The sequence below is a fragment of the Puma concolor genome, chromosome B3, assembly GCF_028749965.1.
Source record: "Puma concolor isolate L17-30 chromosome B3, mPumCon1.1.hap2, whole genome shotgun sequence".
Taxonomy (NCBI): Eukaryota; Metazoa; Chordata; class Mammalia; order Carnivora; family Felidae; genus Puma; species Puma concolor.
In genome coordinates this window covers 23,249,234-23,265,186 of record NC_141672.1, presented here as the reverse complement: position 1 = coordinate 23,265,186, position 15,953 = coordinate 23,249,234, and the positions used below count along the sequence as shown (strand labels likewise).

General features: G+C 36.0%; 1 protein-coding gene across 9 annotated transcripts in view; it reads right to left on the bottom strand.

The window, feature by feature from the left end:
• Positions 1-15,953, bottom strand: part of CEP128 (centrosomal protein 128) — a 397,276-nt gene that overhangs the window by 233,874 nt on the left and 147,449 nt on the right. For all 9 annotated transcript variants that reach the window (XM_086709100.1, XM_086709103.1, XM_086709099.1 and 6 more), the window contains 2 exons: positions 13,136-13,312; positions 8,071-8,130 (listed from right to left, as the gene is read on the bottom strand). In XM_086709100.1, coding sequence (XP_086565226.1) covers positions 8,071-8,130; positions 13,136-13,312 — 237 coding nt within the window. The remainder of the gene's footprint in view (positions 1-8,070; positions 8,131-13,135; positions 13,313-15,953) is intronic.

Genomic DNA, 15,953 nt, shown 5'->3' with positions numbered 1-15,953 from the left:
GTGAAAGAGGAAAACTAGAAGCAAAGATTTAGGGGTTAAAAAGTTAACAACAGATTGGAATAAGCTGAATTTGTTAGGACTAACACAGAGAAGTGTAAATGACTGGTTGGATATATAGATCTAAAGCTCGAGAGATATGGATGAGAGATACAAAGTAAAGAATCAACAGCATCAAGACAAAACAGCCCATGGAGTGTCTATGGAGACAAGAGAGAAGAATTTAGAAGAGATGAATGGAAGAGAAACGAAAAATAAAGCTGAGAAGTAGTTGGAACGGCAGGAAGAAAATCCGAGTTTTGCAAAGGAAGAAAAGGAAAATACTACAACAGGATGGATATGCTTAGTGTCAAAGACTGCCAAAGGAAAGGGCCACTATATTTAGCAATTAAAATATACATCTTTATCAAAAACAACTGGAGTTCAACCCACCAAACCAATACAGGACTGAAAATATGAATGCCAAATTGTTGATGATGATTATGCCCACTCAGGAGAGAGGTGTCAAGAGGGAAAGGAGAACATATATTCCAAATTTATTCTCCATACTTCTATATTGCTAAAGTCTTGAAAATGAAAATATGTTCAACACACTATGTAACAAAAAATTATTCTAGACAATTTAATCAGTAGTTTTAGATATAAGTCAGTTGGAAAATTATTCTAAAACATCACTACCTAAGTCATTTATTAATTGATATTAACCAGGCAAAATAAGAGAAAGTCTACACTATTGCTGCCTGCTTCTATGTCAAAACTACAACCTGAATAGGGGCACCTGGGTGGCTCAGTCGGGTAAGCGGCCAACTCTTGATTTCGGCTCAGGTCATGATCTCATGGTTTGTGAGTTCTAGCCCCATGTGGGTATGTGCTCTGAGCACAGAGCCTGCTTGAGATTCTCTCTCCTTCTCTCTGCCCCTCCCCCACTCATGCATGCATGCTCTGTCTCTCAAAATAAATAAATAAACTTAAAAAAAAAAAAGAAACTACAATCTGAACCTTTTGTTCACCTTTGATCATACCTTTTGTTCACCTCATCAAACTTTAGCAGTTACTCAAGAAAAATAAATAAATGGAAAAGCCCAAATAATTATCGTATTATACAAGGGAAAAGGGGAAAGTTAGATGTATAATTTCTGGAAAAGATATATTTTCAACCAAGTCTTTTTGCTACTTATTTGGCACCTTAAACACGTGCACATCTTTATCCTTGAATGTTAATGAATTTGATATACTAAATCCTTAAAAGACTTTTTTCAAGAATTTAAAAATATTCTTCAATTTAAAGCACCCTGGGAGTGGATGTGTGTTCATGTTTGTATGCTCAAACACACACTAAAACTAGTACACTGTTTTGCACATAGTGAGGACAGGACACATGCAATTAAGTGAAAAATTAGATGCCGTTAAGTTCTTGTAAAGAGGAAGCACCTTGTGTTTAATAAAACAGAAAAATATCTTGAAAACAAAAAAAATCAAAAAAAAATTTTTGTATTATTACATTAAGAAAGTTTAATGAACATTCATAAGTAACACATTTAGGACCTGAACACTATTGATTTGGAAGGGCTGGAAGGATGGTCCTTCTAATAGGATTATGTCCATGGTTCTTCTCAGATCCAACAGTTTCCTATCACGTAAGAATGAAACACTAATGTTATCAGATCTTCTGATACCTCAAAAGAAAAACAAATTCCATGCTGTAAGTACGCAATTGTAAAGTTTTTTTAAATGTTCGCTACCAATTCTCTGTTTTAAAACCAATGTGGTCCAAACAAAGTGAGTCTTTTGGGATCACCAGTTTGAATCACCCTGTTTAATCTGTTCCTGCACAGTGATTTAAATGCAAATTTAGAACCTAAGGACTCATTTCCCTGTTCTCAAAGATTTCCTACTTACTCCATCCTAATCTTTGGCCTGTGCTCAGTACCATTGCTAAGGGTTGATAATGGAGAAACAAAAAGATATGTTGTCATAACAATAATTGTACTGATTTTGGTAAAAAAACAAAACAAAACAAAAAACCCACAATTTCTGAACCAAAGCATTAATCAGGTTTGATATGTGTTATGGACTAATTGTACCCCCCTCAAGTTTATATGAAGTCCTAACCCTCAGGTGACTCTGTTTAGAAATAAGGCCTTTAGGGAAGTAATAAAGGCTAAATGAGGTTACCACAGTAGGGCCCTCATCCTATAGGACTGGCATCCCTAAAAGAGGAGGAAGAGACACTCTGTCTTCCAACCCCCAATTCTTCCAATAATACTCCCATCCCATCCCCCCATAATGCCCGTCCCCCTACATGAGAGGTGGCCATTTACAAGCCAAGAAGAGGCCTCACCAGAAACTAACCCTGACACCTTGCCCTTGGACTTCTAGGCTCTAGAACTGTAAGAAAATAAATTATCTGTTGTTTGAGCCACCAGTCTGTGGTATTTTATTATAATGGCCTAAACAAACTGACCTATGGCTTCAGTTTATTCCAACAAAGCCTTTATTCCATCAACATACAAAATTTAAAAATAGGTTATAATTAGATGCTTGTTATGAATTGAATATGTATGCAGAATATATTATTAATCCTACAAAACGAAATATCAACTTATGGAAATTTAATCAACAAATAGTCAATTATGAGAATCAGTGTTTGCTAGAGAAACACCCAACGTCTTTCATTAAACGCCTTGGAGAAACAGCTTGGAACACAGCATAGGAATAACTTTACCAATTCCAAATAATAATTACCTGACAAGGCTATTAATCACAGTGCAAACACCATTCTATTAACCACTCACAAGAGCATCTTAAAGATTACATAATAGGCTCATTTATTTAACTATATCAGCAAGTATTGCTAAATAAACTATAATAGAGAAAGAATTTCTAAATAAGGCAGTCTTTTACCTTCATAGTTGACAGCTTGCAATTAGGTGGGAATAAGTATCTAGTAAAACAATCAAAATGATCTTTTTAATCTGTAAGAATCCTCTACTGAGATTTAGAGTAATAATATACTAAAGTCATTAAGGAATGACTCAAAGCCAAAACCAAGGGAAATAGAAAATTCGAATAAAAAGATTATAGCTGATAGAGTTAGCAATAATACCAGGGCCCATAATTTTGCTGCTTTTAACTACCGTACTTCCTTTGCCACAACTCAAAAAACAATTTTGAGAGGAAATGTTAATAGAAAAACCAAAGGTAAAGGAAGACGATGGCAATTTCTGAGAATGTGCCAGGAAACCAAAACAAAAATTAAACTGAAGTGCAAAATTCAATCCCAAATCAACCTCAAAACCTCTTTTAGTAATATTCTCTCTGGTTTCCTACATAGTTATGAATAAAATCATGAAGAAAAAAAATAACTCCATAATAAGAGTTCATATATAAAAATACAAAATGCTTTTCTTCAATTAAACTGAATGTGTTCCATACACACAATCTAAAGTATCTTTAATGAATCAAGATACCTGAGTATTTGTATCTCATTTTGATGTCTACACTGGAAGGATAAAATGCTAGATGATTATTCACATCCTTCAACAAGAATTAAATATACTGGGTCTGATACTTCTCATACAATGGGTGTTTTTAAAAAAATCCGTATCACTAAAAAGACAATATGCATAAAATCAAGGTTTATATTATATTCTTGATTGATACTACCAATCAAGAAAGACTGGCACAGAATTCAGAGACCCAGGTTCTAAATCCTTCTCAGTAACTAGCTTTATGTCATGAGGTAAACAATTCCCAGGGCCTCCTTCTCATCTATAAAACAAGGAAGTTAGACTACATGATCTCTGAAGCTGCTTCAGTTATAATATTCCAAAAATGGCAGGAAAAGCAATACCAGAACACATTATACCATTAAAAGTGGGACTCTTTGGAATGATATCAAACAGAGTAAAAAAGGAAAATCCCCCAATACTTTGGAAGTCTATTTCTTATCTATATAACCTTAAAAGTTTACAGTTCTGATCAAATAAAATATTTGAGAATTAGTAGATTTACTGAAATCTAATCTGCTTGCTATTTATTCTTCAGTGATATTTAAGCTGAGGAAGTAATCTGAGTAGAAAAAAATGTCACATTCCTAATTACTCTTTAAATATATACATATATATATTTCCAAGAAGGAATATATGTGTGTGTGTGTGTGTGTGTGTGTGTGTGTGTGTGTGTGTGTGTGTGTGTGTGTGTGTATTCCAAGAAGGAAGAAAGTGTTACAGCCAAAGAAGCATATAAATTTACCTTTTTGCATCTTAAGGGAATAATTAGTACTAGACTTCCAGAATTAAATATATTCTGTAAATAACAGCACTCAGGATCCTGCCTTATGCTGAAGAGCATCTGACACCAGCTTTTCTTTTATTTGCTATCACAAAATGATTAACTCAAGATCTGGGATCAACAGTGATTGATATTCTCTATGACTGTCTTTCCATCTTGAGAGTACTTGCCTGCTCGAGATTTGATCATCTGCCCGCATTTTCTGTCAGTGTCTTCGCAACTTCTCATTTCTTCCCATGATTTGCACCTAAACGCTGATCTTTGCCTTTGTCCCTGCTTCTCTTTGGGGCTTCCTGTCCAAATGGGACTTTCTAGACATCAATCCCAGTGTTAGAAACTCCTTCAGTACTTCTGCTGGCTTGCCTATCTAGGACTCTGCATGTTGATCTATTCACATACTGAACTTTGAGTGAGATCTCCTACTTAGTCTTGAAAACCATAGATATCTCCTTCTCTACCACTCCATCTGACATAACATTAAACATCATCTGCATATTGTCACCAAAGCATTACTTCAATCTGTCCCTTCCTCTGAATCTCTACAATTTCCTTGGTTTGGACTTTCACCCCAGAGACTTTGGTGTCACCCAAAGACCTCTTAACTGGTCTTCCTGCCTTTAGTCTTCCCACTTCTACTCCACCTTTTACATCACTATCTGAGTAATGCTTCTAAAATAGGAGTACAAAGTTATCAGTATCCTGTTCAAATCTCCTTTGTGGTTCTCCCTAAATGCAGAACTGAAGTCAAACTTCTAAAATAGCATACAATGTTCTTCTTAGTTACCTATGCTCTACCTCTTTCTAAAGCCTCATCCCTGCCATTCTCTGCCTCATATTTTCATCTTGTATTGACAAATCGCTTGAGGTTTCTTTCCATTTATCATGCTGTTTCTCTTCTATATCATGCCTACAATTGTTTACTGTGCATGCCTGGTCTTTCCTCTTTATCTGCCCAGCTTCAAAATTCACTTGAGGGATCAGACTCCATGGTGGCCTCTGCACACCTGTATCACTGCTCTTAGACATAATATTGAAATTATCAATGTGTCAGCTTTTCTAGGAAAATAAACTGTTCCTCAAGAGAAAGGATCATGCCAAATTCATTATTATGCCCACAGCATGTAATCTAGCATCTGGCACACAGTAGCTAGTCAGTAAGTTCTTGTTAAACTGAATAAAATTTGGCCTCTAAATGCCTTATTGGGATTTATGACAAAAACAAATCACTGATCTATTGGAACGGATTGCCTGGTGTTCCTCAATGGTATTTCCTAATTCTCAATCCTCTTCCTCCCTGTATTATATGGTTCTTGCCATTCTTTGGTTATTTTACATATAAGCCTGGTCCAACTCTGAGTTGGACTTCATATTTATATTATGTAACCAATGTCGACAAAGCAACAGTGACCCTATCCTCACCCAGTCCCCTAGTTCTTCCAGGATTAACACTAACAGAAGAAATTCATTTGGCAGATTTATGAAAACAATTACCAAATGCCCTCAGAGGTCCTTCTAACACTGCAAGATGTCAGCATGGACTAGCTGAATAGCAATTCTACTTTCCATATAGTTTTTGTCCTCTGATTTCAGATCTTATCTTCAATACTTATAGAGCTGTCCAGTCATAGTTCATGGGAATTACAGTATTGTAGCCCATCAATAACCTAAGCCATCTTTCTGGTAAATAGATTCAATTCCTCCTTAGTCAGTTGGTCAGCGTGGTATTGCTTATCATGACCCTTTTACGCTCTACAGGAAGGGTTGTCTCATGCAGTATTAAAACTCGTCTGATCAGAAGTTCAATCCCATTAAATGATAAGGGAAAACTGCTCACTAGTTCCCAAATTAAAGAGCTATGATTAAGAGTCATCTCTGGCTCTCATAATTTAACTGAACAACAGCAGTGAAAGCTTTCTGTTCAGAAATGATAAAGATTTTAACTTGAAAGAAAATTCCAAGTACATTGCTCTTGTTGTCAGAATTGAGGAATCGGGAAAAAGAAACAAGAGAAATGAGAAATGCTTTATTAATGCACAACAGAAGTTTCTAGCCCAAAATTTCTGAGCCAGCAAAACATGTATATTCTGAATTTACTATGAAGGTGGCATAAATACAAGTTTGCATTTGGTTCTATCAAAAACGGTTAGGGATGAACAGCATCACTGTACTTAAAAAAGGAGGAAAATTTTACCGGGTTGGGTAAATTTCAATGGTCAATCATAACGCTATTCATTTCTTATTAAGAATGCTTAAAAAAAAAAAAGAAAAGGTTTCCTTAAAGCACAGCTGGTCTTCAAAGGTGAATCATGTCTTTCTGTCAACTCCCACCCATACCTTGCCACCAAGTTCAAGGCATTATCTGTGTTTATTCAGGTATTCTCAACTTCTTACCATTATTTTACCTATAATTAGCCAACTAGAGAACTTCTATATATTTTTTGTATGATCAAGTTAAATACTGCATTTATGCAGAAACCACCTATAACATGCTGGTGGCATCATACCCCCCTATCCTTCTAGTACTGATATCACAGTCAGTTCTTCCTCTTTTTGCATTTGTTAATGTTTGTGTATTTCTATAAAAATATAACATACCTTAAGGATTTTTTAAATTGTTTACATTTCCATTTTCTTTATTAATTTCCATGGCTTGCTGACACTGATAACCCTCATGCCTATACACATAAGAGCACATAATTGATAAATCTTGGCTAACTGAAGACTTTAGACAGCATCACACATAATGGTGAGAACATTAATTGTGAGTCTGACATGGCATGCAGTCCATGTTCCCATTTTTTATATGGCACCGGAAAAGTCATGTACATTTTCTAAAACCTCCCTTTTCTCACATATTTAAATAAGGATACTGCACAAACTTAAAAGTTCTTTCAAATAATAAAATCCTAAATTGGACCACAATTGTTCATGTTTAAAGTACAGCTGGTTTTCTTTATTTTTTTCTCCCAAGTTTGTTTATTTATTTTGAGAGAGAGAGAGAGAGAGAGAAAGCGTGAGCAGTGGAGGGGCAGAGAGGGAGGGCGGAGAGAGAGAGAATCCCAAGCAGGCTCCACACTGCCAAGATGGAGCCCAATGCAGGGCTTGAACCATGAGATCATGACCTGAGCCTTAGTCGGTCGATTAACCAACGGAGCCACCCAGGCACCTTAAAGCTGAAAGAAACTAGCCTGGGAAGGAATGCAAGTCCTTGAGCATTGACACTTGGAAAAAGACATCTACATCTTACGTGGCCACTAATTTCTTTATTTTAATCAAGGAATTTCCAAGTTGATCTGATAGATGAAGATAGCAGGTAATTATCCCATAGTGCAGAAGAAGCTTTTTGCTAAAATTAGCAAATTGTTCAATTTTATTTAGATTTGCTTACCTACCCTTTAAATTTAAATCATCATGCAAAAGAACCATGAAGCAAGAAAGGTTGGTTATAGCAGCCCTGACCTTCGTACACTTCCAGAGACACTGCCTATCCCAAGGAAAAGGCAGAAGAATTTGCTTCTTTGACAATCTAGTTTTACTACTTCAACAGTTTTACCTTCCTTTATTTTCTCCTTCTGTACCTATACAGTTAAGCTAATTTGTAAATGTTAAACTAAAGAAACATGGAAGTTTCTTAAATTCATGACAATGATGTCTTCCCCAGCATTGAAGTATTACAGCTGCATATGCTCTGTTCAATAACAAAATGGTATGGTTACCCCAACCAGGACACCTTGAAGGTCATAAATACTATGATAACTTTAGGATTTAAAAACAAATTACCTTGCTTTCTGCTAACCAGCGATGTGGGTCATAATTAATATCAGGACCAGATGAAAAAACCTACAGAAAAAGGAAATAGTTTATTAGAAGTAGAATTTTCTCTGAAATGACCTTACATAAATGAAATTCTTCACCATAACACATAAAAGTTTAATCCCTAAATTTAAAGGCTTAAAAAGAAGAAAGTTCATTATCAAGTACTCAACTAATTCCAAACCACCACTTATTATGTCCATTTATGTACACGTGTATATACGTATGTACTCATTGAGAGTAAATATTTGGCTCAAATATAGAGGCACATATCAACTCTCAAGCGTTATCATTGCTAGAATCGTTAGAGGCTGATTCCATGGACTTCTGTCAGGCAGCTTCAATCAAACCAGTTTTTCATTTTTTTGTTTGTTTCTTTTCCTCAGTCTTGTTCCACATAATATATTTCACAGTTGGTTAGATGTAATTACATGGAAACTTAATTCTTTGTCTCTTTTATCCTTCTTTAATTTTATACTGTGAGGGCCATTTTGTCTCATTAATGGTTGGGTAGAATTGACAGCAACTAATCAACATGATTTTGTGCAAATGTTGCTTTATATTTCATGATGGTAACAAAATCCTCCAATAAATAGGTTCTGTATACCAGCTGCCTTGATTTCCTTCATACCAACTCATTTATAAAATCCATTGCCATCTGGTTCTGCCTTATTACTAATAAAATGATGTTCAAAGGCTGTCAATGACTTTATGATTCTAAACACAAATTTTTTTTCAGTTCCTACTTGCTTTGAAACAGGTGCTACCTATGATATTTTTACAGGACTCCATCCTAGAAATGTTGTGTAAAAATATGCTATCCCTCTGCAAGATGTCTATTCCTATTCTCAAATACTTCCATACTTCCTGATGTGTGTGCACATCACTCCCCTAAGGAATATCATTAGGTGATTCATTTAGACACATGAAGAATGTATAATGATGCTGACCATATGCCATAAACAAACATGTTGTATTCTTAGCTCCCACTTTTCTCTCCTCCACTTTTTTTACCATCCAAATCTCACCCAACTCACAGGCCGCCTTTCCTTCAGTCAAATTCTGCCTGTTCTAGCTTGTGGTGTTTTCTTCCTCTTTGAACTCTGCTATTTGCAAGCATCCATTTCTCACTGATTATGATGTTTTCATTATTCTTTTCCATTTATCTGTGCCACAGTTTCAATTAAATCTTCAGTGACCTAAGATCTAGTGCTAAAGATTAAAGTTTAAAATAATTTGACAGGAGTACAAATAATATTCTCATTTTGTGATTTCTTACAAATTTATATATAGTGTTTAAGAAACAGCCTGTCCACTTACAAGTGATGTGACTTAATTTCTCTAAGCTGCAGGTTATCATCTATAAAGTAGGCAAACTGCCTCATAAGGTCAAGGTACAAATTAAATAAAATGAGGAGACTGGCACAGTATCTGGCACAGAGAACATCATTATCACTACTAACTGCATATAAAGATGTCATCATCAGAAAATAGACTTCCAGTTCGATGGTAACAAGAACACTACAACAACAATTTGTCATAAACAGATGAATAAAAAAAAGCAATATATACATAAATATACAAATATATATGAATATATGACAAAAAGGGCACCACATAATAATGACAGCTAGCATTATTTGAGTATTTACTAAGTGCAAAATATTTCACTCCATAATATGCACCTCATATATCTTATTTTACTTTATCCTCAAAATAAGCTAACTTATAAATGGGACATGAATTCTTAAAGAGAAATTACCTAAGTTGTCCAAGGTCACACATTAGCAATTTAGAGAGATGTAATTTGAACCTACATCTGTCTTGATCCAAAGCCTATCCTCTTTATGCTCTCCAAAGAGTGCATACTCAGAATAAGTGTTATAAGAAAAGCTCTTCAATCATCGACGATTGGTTTGTGAAAATGATGTAACTTTAATTCAGGCAATGCCTAACTCAAATTCAAACAATTTCCTAATTGTTTTATAACAGTGGTGGCTTATTAAGTGTCCGTCCTTAAGTTTTCTAATATTATATGCATTTACTAAAGTGGGATAAGTAATAAATAGGGTGGCTAGAAAAAGGTAATTAGAAATAATACCAACACTCCCAAGTACTTTTCTCAGGCTCATTTGTTACATATCTATTATCCAATTCATATCATAGCTGTCACTACATAAAATGGCTTAAAAATTTGATCCACAATATTTCAAAAACAAATGACAAAGAATAATTGGAATTATTCCATTTTTTAAAACATTTTATAAGGACCACCACTGTCCCTTAGATCTCTGAACTGTAAGGCAAAGAATTTTATTTTAACAACACCTTGGGTAGTTTATTTGAGGAGAGCAAATGTTATATTCTTGGGTATTCATTTTTCCCCCAAGTTTATAGGACAGTAACAACAGAAATTATTAATGGAAAGAGACCCACAATGAAAAAAACTGTGCTCTTAAAAAAAAAAAAAAACAAAATAAATAAAACTTAATATAATTTCCATTCTTTTAGATTTACTTTCTACCCATCACTTGGATTGAATTAGTCTTTCTCTAGGGACAAAGTGTAAAGATACATTACCACAGTCACTGCTTTCCTATTAAAGAACAGGGTGCTTTTTGGAATATGTTAGAAGGATCATTTGTGCCTCAAAAAGAAATAAGAAAATATTTAAGCAATCTGCTATCTTCTCACTATGTTTTAGGCTGTAATTGCCCATAACAAGGTTCATATATCTTATAGCATGATCCAAATGATTCCATTTCTACATCTTTGATTGAAAATAAGCTGTCTTGACACAAATACTTAAATATTGATGGGGCGCCTGGGTGGCGCAGTCGGTTAAGCGTCCGACTTCAGCCAGGTCACGATCTCGCGGTCCGTGAGTTCGAGCCCCGCGTCGGGCTCTGGGCTGATGGCTCAGAGCCTGGAGCCTGTTTCCGATTCTGTGTCTCCCTCTCTCTCTGCCCCTCCCCCGTTCATGCTCTGTCTCTCTCTGTCCCAAAAATAAATAAACGTTGAAAAAATATATATATAGAATAAATATTTCACTATTTTTTAACTTTTTAATAAATATTTATTTATTTTTGAGAGAGAGTGAGCGGGAGAGGGACAGAGAGGGGGACAAAGGATCCAAAGTGGGTTCCGTGCTGACAGCAGACAGTCCGATGTGGGGCTTGAACTCACGAACCCCAAGACTATGACCTGAGCTGAAGTCAGACACTCAACAGGCCTAGCCAACCAGGCATCTCAATATTTCACTATTAATATGTGCTCCTTTTAGATAAAATTAGAATCTTAAGGCCATACATCTTTTAAATATTTTTAAATGTAACAAGTCTTAAATAAAAAAAGCAGCATTAGATAGGAAAAAGAATACACCAGCATTATAACAGGCCCTGTAACAAAACTCAAACAGTTTTTCCTCTAAAGCCAATTACTTCTCATATTTGGCTCATAGTCCTCTCAAACTGACATCTGAGCTTTTTGTTGAATGTAACTAGAAATACATACTGTAGAAATTCTATCAACTCCACCAAAATCTATCCATTGAAAAATTTCTGTTGAAGTTGAATCCTAAGATACCTTCCACTGTAAGAGTAGAATTATAGTTTTCTTTTCTTTAGAACACCACTTTAGGGAAAAGAAGAAAGAAAGAAAGAAAGAAAGAAAGAAAGAAAGAAAGAAAGAAAGAAAGAAAGAAAGAAAGAAAGAAAGAAAGAAAGAAAGAAAGAAAGAAAGAAAGAAAGAAAGAAAGAAAGGAAGGAAGGAAGGAAGGAAGGAAGGAAGGAAGGAAGGAAGGAAGGAAGGAAGGAAGGAAGAAAAAGGGATAAGAACAGGAAAAAGGGGGAGAAAGCAATACAAAAAGGGAAGATCATTTTATATGAGGAAAGATGACAAAATAAAAAAGAAGAATCATCTGAAAAACAGTTTTTAAATATTAGGCATAACACTATAATTTGAGTCCCACCATATCACCTCATGACATAAATACAGGGAAAACGATGGTTACATGATACGTGTTATGGCCCTACTGCATCAAAGGAACACAACACAGGGTGCCTGGGTGGCTCACTATCCGTCTTTGGCTCAGGTCATGATCTTACAGTTCATCGGTTCAAGCCCCCTGTCAGGCTCTGTGCTATCAGCTCAGAGCCTGGAGCCTGCTTCAGATGCTGTGTCTCCCTCTCTCTCTCCCCCTCCCCTGCTTGTACTCTGTCTCTGTCTCTCAAAAACAAACAAACGTTTAAAAAAAAAAAAAAAAAAAAGGAACACAACACAATATAGCACTGTACAAAGAGGTGCTTATCTTCAAGGAATTAAGAACATACATGATTAATTCTGTTTTTATTCATCATTTCCCTAGCACTATAAACTGAATAGCAATATTCCATTTTAAAGACAGAAAAACTAACTTAAGTATAATTTGTTTAAAAAAGGAATGCAAATAGCATCATGGTTACTTGTTTAAGCTCCAGAGTTAGACTCCCAAGGTTGAAAGTTCTGGTTCTAGCATTTAACTGGATATATGACGAGGGCCAAGTTACTTAACCTCTCCAAGCCTTGCTTTCTCAGACCTAAAATTGATTTAATCAGAGTACCTAAAGGAAAGGGTGGCTTTAGGGGTTAAGGGAGAGAATGCACATACGTAGCTACCATAGTACCTGTAATGTAACTAGTCCTCAATAGATATTAGCCATTAATACACTAGCAACAACAAAAATGGCCTGATAACGACAACCCAGGCCTCTTGACTCCAAGGATATTTTTTTAGTCAGAACTGCTGCCTCTCTCATAAGACATTTTCTTTTCCAGAGTGAGATAGAGGCAATTCAATGAAATAATGATACACGTTCTCTCCCACAACTGTGCAATAGATACGGTATCTCATTTTAAAAAATGCAAGATGTTATTTTGTTTCATAAAACGTTCCAGAATAAAAATGTGACTACCATGTAACCATGCATTAAAATCTTATTATAATTATATATTAGGAAACTAACTGAAAGGCACAATGAGAACTCATAATTACTTTCAATTTCTCCATAGAGTCCCTGGAGAAGGTTTTACAAGCTGCATCAATTTCTTTTCCTATGACACCAAGAATGGATTCCTGTTCAGTCTCCAGGCAAAGAAGTTGATCCTTGAGCTGCAATCTGGCCTCTTCCATCCTCCTTAAGTACTCTTCTTCATTGCTTATATGCTTTTCCTAAAACATGGATAAGAAATAAAAACAGAATTAAGTAATGGCAAGAAACGCTTGCAATACCTGTGTAGCCAACTCAAAGGAGTGTGTAAGGAACCACATCTGACTCTGTCAGTCTCTTTACTAAAAACATTTTGCCTACTCATCAGCTGAGGCCAAGTTACAGAGAATTCAGAAGAAGGGCATTGAGGAAACTGGGTGAGTGGATACTTGGCAAAGAAAATTAAAGTAATTCTGTAACCAAAAGAAAAAGAAGTTTAAAGAAATCCTTCATATTTTAGTAACATAATGCCATTAACAGATTGGAGAGTAACAGCTGACACCACAAACGGACTTGGAGCTTTCAGTAAATATTAGAAAAACGCTAGAAAAGTAAAATATAAAATAAGATTGTTAGTATCTTCATTTCAGAAAAAAAAAAAAAACATGTTACTACCTTATCTCATCAAAACAAAGATTTTAAAAAGGCTAAGTTTTCAAATACAGTCATACTTCATAAATGCTTTGAGTCATGTAAATTTGATCAAAGCAAGACAGAGGTACTTCTCAAAAGTAAGCAAAAATATTTAATGAGAAGAGATTTCTAAGCATCATCTAGGAGATTACAAAGACTTGGGGGCCCCCTCTAGGCAAAGCAAGTCCCAATCATTACAGCTTCACAATTTCATTACTAGAAAAATTCAAGTGGTGTTGCACACACCTGAAGGAAGGTCACAAAATCACTAGAATGTAGTGTAAACAGTGGCCCAAAAAGTCATGGTGGCTGGCCAGCTTTGCTTTCACTCATTACACAGCGACCTCATCATCTTTACCTACCCTAGCAAATACAACATAAGCAAGGAGATGATGTGGCCAAAAAATCCAGCTTGAAGTTACAAGAACAAAGAGATGTGCTCAATGAAAATTCATCACAAGAGGAAAAGATAGCATTTTAGCAGAATCACCCAACATTTCCTTTCAATCCAAATTACTTTTGCAAAATAAATAAAACCCTCTGCCCACAAGAAGAGAGTCCTCGCACAACCTGTCTTCTGCCCTTCTGTCCAGCATCACCTCCCTCCTTCCCACTCTCTCTGACTGCAACTACTTGCAGCTTCTCCAACATGCCTGTGTACGTCTCCCCACCCCCATGTGATGTGTACGACTCTGCCTGAAGCTGTGCTATTTGAAAATGGGGCCAGTGGCTCAGAGGCGGCATTTATCCTGATGACTACATCCTCCTGGTCTGTAGCTCAGCTTTGTAAACTTAGGGACTGGATTTTCTTTTCTTTTTGGTACTCTGAGTGGAGCCATCTTTCAGCAATAGAGGAACATTAAGCTCACGAGAGACTAATGTACAAACTAGAATGCCACTCAATTAACTACATCAGCTTACAATAAGAACCATAACTGCCATGCAGATCAGAATGTTCGTGTCAGCATAACCAGTATATGTTCTCCCTGCAGACCAATCTGGATGGGAAGGCAAATTATAATCAGAATGTTGCTTAATTAATAGGAAATTATAGCGAGGGGAGTTTGTTTTATGAAACAATTCACAAATGGTATCACGTTAATGGCAGCGTGGCGTGTCCATCTACACATCAGAGATGTACAAACCACAAAAACGAGTGTTCCATTCTCCTGGGTGGTGTTTGGATGCAGACTGCTGAAGTACATCTCCCTAACTTTCTCCTTTGTTTACGTTGTTTCTGCCCTCCTACCATTCAGTTTCTCTCCCGCCTGATTGATACTGCATCTCTTTAGATACACTGATATCTTCACAGTCTTGCTTTCATCTAAGAGGCTTTCTGAAAAATTAACACTCAGGCTCTGAACAAAACGTGATGACTTTCAAGCTTACTTACTACAAAGCAACCTTACTGCCAAGTCCCTGTGTGAAGGTATTTGTCTCTGTACTGTTGCTATGTACCGACCACCTGCACTTCCTATCCTTCTAAGCTTATCCTCCAAGATCTAGTCTCCTTTTTTTACTGATTGCCCAATGCAGAATGTTCCCAGAGCATATTACACATGTCAAAGTCTTTTAAAAATGTATCAAGCTGTAATATAATTGTTTGTGTGCAAGCCCCCCTCAATAAACTGCTAATTTGGGGAGACAACAAAACATGTTTACAGTCATCTTTTAAACTCTCCAACTTTGCTGAAGAAATGATTTAATATTTTTTGAAGACTCAGATTCAACACCAGAAAGATAATTTCATCATGCAGACCTACATGTACTCAGAGGCTACTGAGGTGTGCTAGGAAGTTCTTTTTATGCATTCATAAACCTCCAGACTGCTGCTATATTCTCACTGGTGTGACATTAATAAAGAAAATACTCTATCAGGGGTTACTGAGGCACCTGGAGGACACCTGTTGATATTCTAAACCCAAGCAATTAACAATGATATTCTAACGCTTCCTTCTTTTCTCATTTCCCTCAGATCTGGCTTTCCTCTATCCACTATCACTTTTCTGTGCTCCCTATCACTGGACTCATCAATAAGAAGACAAAACTATGTCTGTATTTTGATATTCCTGAAAATGTTAACATTGTCAGAAAAGGCTCCATAAATTCAATCTCTGTAGCAAAGACTGAAAACTTCATCATCCACTTCATTATTTTTGGTGAGATAGTCCACATGCTACGTCCAACCTC